General features: G+C 53.6%; 2 protein-coding genes across 2 annotated transcripts in view; both read left to right on the top strand.

Annotated features, from left to right (window-relative positions):
• MTCH2 (mitochondrial carrier 2) overlaps positions 1–3426 on the top strand; it is a 34753-nt gene extending 31327 nt beyond the window's left edge. The window contains exon 13 of the mRNA XM_019656379.1: positions 3143–3426. Coding sequence (XP_019511924.1) covers positions 3143–3199 — 57 coding nt within the window. The 3' untranslated portion in view covers positions 3200–3426. The remainder of the gene's footprint in view (positions 1–3142) is intronic.
• The window catches only part of C1QTNF4 (C1q and TNF related 4), an 11154-nt gene continuing 8116 nt past the window's right edge, over positions 1947–4984 (top strand). Inside the window, exon 1 of the mRNA XM_019656377.1 lies at positions 1947–2066. The gene's annotated coding sequence lies outside the window, so the exon portion shown is untranslated. The remainder of the gene's footprint in view (positions 2067–4984) is intronic.

The following is a 4984-nucleotide window of genomic DNA, read 5'->3' as shown; positions in this document are numbered from 1 at the left end:
GTGACGTGAAAAAAAGTCCTCTTGTGTGAGCTGCACAGCTAAGTGGGAGGGGACAGGAACTCCAACTTTGCCTGGGGCTCTTTTTTCTGAACCCTGTGCTAACACCTCCTCATTTCCATCCTGGCCCGCCCCACGTCCAGCACCCCAGCCTGCCCTACACACCCATCAGCTCAGGGTATCCTCTTTCCCAGTTGCCTCCACTCAGTCCCAGCCCACTGAAGCAAACCCTCTGTCATCTGCCTGAGCCACTGAGAACTTTCAGTGGACCCAGGGAAGCATGTCAAACGGTTTTCAGCCTGGGCCAGCCCCCCGCTGGGATTTAATGGTCCTGCCTGCAGAGTCCTGCCTTCTTTCCTCCCTTCCCACCACCATTGGAATCACACCTTCAGAAGGCACCTTCAAGATGGCAGCCCTGCTCTCCTGGTCCAGAAGAGGATCTATGCCCTAAGAAAGGTTGTGGCTGCTAAGGTTGGCTTCCTGCCTCCCCAGAACCTCCTACAACATCCCTGTGTGGCTCTTCCCACCTTCACCCTCCGTCATGTCCTCCCCGTAGGCCTTTTCAAGCTGGTGAGACAGTCGTGATCTGACAGGTCTGGACGGTGTTTCACCCTATGCCCTAAAATGTCCCATGCCCAGCCTGAAATGCCTCTGTTCATTCCTTTAAGGCACACATTCATTCACTCATCATTCACCTAACACCCTGAAGAAAACTTACTGAGCCAATATCATTACCAACACCTCAGTTTGGGTTAAATTAACTGGGATCATGTAAATTTTGGGGGTAACAGAAGGAAAGCTGCAGAGGGCAGAGGGTTTCATGGGGCACCAGGCTTCTCAGGAACCACACAAGAGGGTCTGTGCCTGAGCCAGGACTGGAGCCCAGGTCTCTGGCCTGCCTGAGTCCGCCAGGGCAGGTGGAGGACACCAACAACTGGCACCTCAGAGCAGGGCTCTTCAAAAGCTATTCACTCAGGCTGCTGAGTGCCAGGCAGGGGGGTCACCTCCACAGCAGTCATGAGAGAACAGCAGCCCTGCGGAAGGGAGTTCAACCCCCCACGGTGGGATCAAAGCCCAGGATGGTCATCACATCAGCCTCTGGTGAGTGCTGAGGTGCGAGGACAGCTGTTCCCAGCCTGGCTGGCCTGCTGGGTCCTGTCACCCTGGTCCCAGCTAGGCAGGCTGTCAGTGTCCCTCAGCAAGCAGGCCCTTCGAGCCCTCCCGCTGCCCTACTCAACCCTCCCCCTTCCCCAGGCGTGGTAAAGCAGCCTTTCCAACTAGAACTCAGTTCTGCCTCACGGACTCCCCTTCCCTCTCCCCCTCTCCCCGCGGAGCTGAGAGATGGACCCTCTGACATCCAGAAGCTTTGTCTTCCTCTTTCCTTCCTCAACAACTGTGGGCGTTTTCAGATGTGGAGGTGAGGAAGAAAAATTAGGTCACTTTAAGCCCTTCTTTTACTGGCGACGTTGACCCATTTATCCTCCTCGTCCCTCAAACGCCCTCCCCCAATGCCACTCAGCCTGGACATCTGCCCCAGCCCAAATCTCACCTTCCGCTGTCCTTGCAGCCCAGAGGCTAGTCCGATATCTGTCCTGCCCCAGTCCCCTCTCCTCAAACCAGGCCGGAGGCCCTGGGCCACCCCCAGTTTGGCCTCTGCCTCAGGCCTCAGTTTTCCCTTTTGGGCCTCAGTTTCCCCAACTGCTAACTTGGATTAATGATGCCTGTGCGCTAGACCCAGAGGGCTGCAGCTCCAGGGAGGTCACGGATGAGGAAAGGCCCAGCGCTCCGCGCAGCCTGCGCGGGGCCGGCCTCCTCGGTGCAGTGAGCCCCTAGGCCCCGCCGCTCGGCTCCCCTCCGCGGCGCGCCCCTCCCTCTCGCTTCTCCTCCCCGCTCTCCCCTTCCCGCCTCTCCCCTACCTCTCCTCCCGCCGGTCTGCTCCGCTAGCTCTCTAGCTGTCCTCTTTCCCTCGAGCCTCCCAGCGCCTCGCTGCCCCGCGCCCACCCCAGGGTCCCAGCGCCCCTCCGCCGCCGCCTCGGGACCCGGAGGAGCGGCCCGAGCCCTCGCCGCCCNCTCACCACTGTCTCCTGCTTGGGCCTGCCACCACTGTTTTAGCTCATGCAAGAGTGGGTCTTTCCCAGCCTCCAATTGAAAATCTGATGTTTGCCCCCAAGGATGTGCCTATCATGGTGTTGACATACAGCATTCCATGGCCAAATGTACAGAATTTTGGTCATCTGACCACCTTGAGGTATCTTATCTCCTCTGCCACCACAGGTCAAGGAGAACTTGCAACAATCGCTCAGGGAATGAGCCTGCGTTTGGGGAGAAACTTGACTGTCCTGCATCCTCACCCCAGTTTTGAGCAGTTCTGGTTCCCCCAGTGTTCCAACTATCTGTGGCTACAGTAACCCAAAAGTTGCTGGTTTAACACAACAATCATTTCTATCCCTTGCGGGTCAGGAGGTCACTGGGTTCATCTAGGTGGTTCTCGTTCAAGGTCCCTCACACAGTTGCCATCAGTGGCTGGGCCTGGAGTCCTTTTGAAGGCTTTCTCATATTTCGAGCAGCTGATGCTGGAACCTCAGCTGGGGTCAGGGCTAGCTTCATGGGGTGTAACTTGTGCAGCTGCATAAGGCCCCACACTCAGAAGCGCTCTGTTTGGTCTAATGCTCTGTTGTCACCATTTAAATTCTTAATTTTTGAATAAGAGGCCCTGCATTTTCATTTTGCCCTGGACCTTGCAAATTAGGTAGCTGGCCCTGACGGGGACCACAACATCTCCACGTGGCCTTTCTATGTGGCCTGGCATTTTTCAAGTATGATGGCTGGGTTCCAAATGTGAGAGTTTCAAGAGAGTCGGGCAGAAGCAATATCATCTTTTATGACTGAACCGAAGTCCTCCTCTTGGAGGGGAGTGGCAAGGTCACTGTAAGAAGAGCATGTGCATTGGGAGATACTGTCCCAGCTGTCTTTGGAAAATGCAATTTGCCACATCTGGTCATGAGCAAGTCACATCCCCATCCCTGGCCTCAACCTCCCCATCTGCAGAAGGATCCTGGGGGTTCAGTTCCTCTCTGGGAAAAAGGACCAAGGGGGAGAGTTGGGACCTTGATCCTTGAAGCCATTCTCTACTTTTCCCCTCTAGAGTCCTTTACCAAGTACTCGGAGGAACTGGAACCCTGCCAATCAATCAAGCCAGTAGCCTGCCCAGGAGCTCTAAATGTCCCTTCCCCTAGAGGGCTGAAATCTCAGCACCAGGTGGAGACTCAGCACCCTGACATCTGTTTTTCCTGCCGGCATCTCTGCGTGGCTAACATGCTGCTGCTTTCATTTCTCCCTGGGGCATATTGTTGTCTTTCTCATTAACTTCCCCTCAACTCCCAGCAAGGTCCCTAGACTCTAAGGTCTGTTAATGCCCCTGTAATCCCCTGGCAAGCCGGGAAGCTAATTAAATTTTGAGTTTGTGCGCAGACTCTCTGTCAGCCTCTGAATCTCTCTCTCTGGGTCTCTCCTCCCCCATCTGTCTCTTCCTGTTTCCTTTCTCACAAGCCCCACATAGTTCAGATCCATCAGGACACTAAGTATTTTCACAGAGATCTCCCTGCCTCTCACTCTTCTGTCTTTCACTTTGCAGCCAGAGTAATCAATCTTACAACACAGCTCTGAGCACTCTCCCCTCAGCTGCAGGAGAAACCAAGCTCCTTAGCTTGGCGTTTAAGCCCCACGCATGTTACCTGCCATAACTTCCCTTGACAAACCCCTCTCCTGAACTGAGCATCCGGTTCCCTCCCCAGCTCCACTAAGCCACCTCCACCCCTTTGTTCAGATTCTTACCTTTGACTGGGTCCCACCGCCTCACTCCTCCATCTCATTATGTTAAATCCTCCCCATTATTTAGAAATAGCCCCTTCAGTGACACTTCCCCTGCTTCACCCTCTCCAGGTGGAATTTCTCCCTCCCTGAGCTCTCACTGCACTTTGCAGTTCTCTCCTCACTCAGATCTCTTTTTCGCTTATGGTTCTTTTGTCCACATCTAGCCACTCCCACTAAATGATGAGCTCCTTTAGGGCAGGGTCTCTAGGTCTTATTCATCTTAGCTTCTGAACACCTACTCCCTAACACTGTGCTTTAGAACACTTCATTGTTGTCTCCTTGGCCCTAGGTGGCAGCTGGAGCTCTGGCCTTCATGTATACATTCCAGGAAGAGAAAGGGGAGGGCAAAAAGAACGGACATCCCAGCTGAGTCGGTCCCTGTAAATCACTTTCTTTCCTAATGACTTCGGCTTACATCTCGTTGACCATGCCTAGCTGCAGGAGAAACTGGCTGCATTGCCTCCCTTCAAACTCAAGCTCATATCTCATTTTACAGACGAAAAAATAAGGCCCGGAGAAGATCAGAGCAAGTGGCTAAGGACTGGGTTTGGGGGACAGGCGGACCTGGTTTGAATCCTGCCCCAGCTTTGTCCTCTTTATTCCTCATTTGTAAAATTGGGTGAATGATACCTACTTCAGGGCATGTTAAGAAAATTGAACAAGAGTGGATGTGAAAAAGCGCTTAACACCACTTTAGACTCTCTTAGTTTGGGCTCCCCCAAAAGCAGACCTTCAGACAAAGATTTGGGTGCAAATTATTTAGGAGGTGATCCCAAGAAGCGGGGTGAGGAAGTGCCTGAGACGAGGAAGGTAGGAAAGCAAATAAATTATACAGATACAAGTAGGTTTTCCCCATGGGTGACTTAGGTTTCATTCTACTGGAGTCAGTTTCTGAGACTGGAACATGCGTGGAAATTGGGAATTGTCCCACTGAGGGACCTCCCAAACCTGGAGTATGTATCCAGTAACACTGGTGCCTCCTTGGCCGAGGGTTGCCCTGGAGGTTAGCTCTCCACTTCCAGCCTGCCCCACGCTCACTTCCCCAGCTAAGAATACCTCAGGAGAGACCCAGGAAGTTTGCCACGTTCTGGAAGTGTCTGCAGGTGACCTCTAC

The sequence above is a fragment of the Hipposideros armiger genome, unplaced genomic scaffold, assembly GCF_001890085.2.
Source record: "Hipposideros armiger isolate ML-2016 unplaced genomic scaffold, ASM189008v1 scaffold_258, whole genome shotgun sequence".
NCBI classification, from domain to species: Eukaryota; Metazoa; Chordata; class Mammalia; order Chiroptera; family Hipposideridae; genus Hipposideros; species Hipposideros armiger.
The sequence above is the reverse complement of the archived record's forward strand: the minus strand, read 5'-3'. Positions and strand labels throughout refer to the sequence as shown.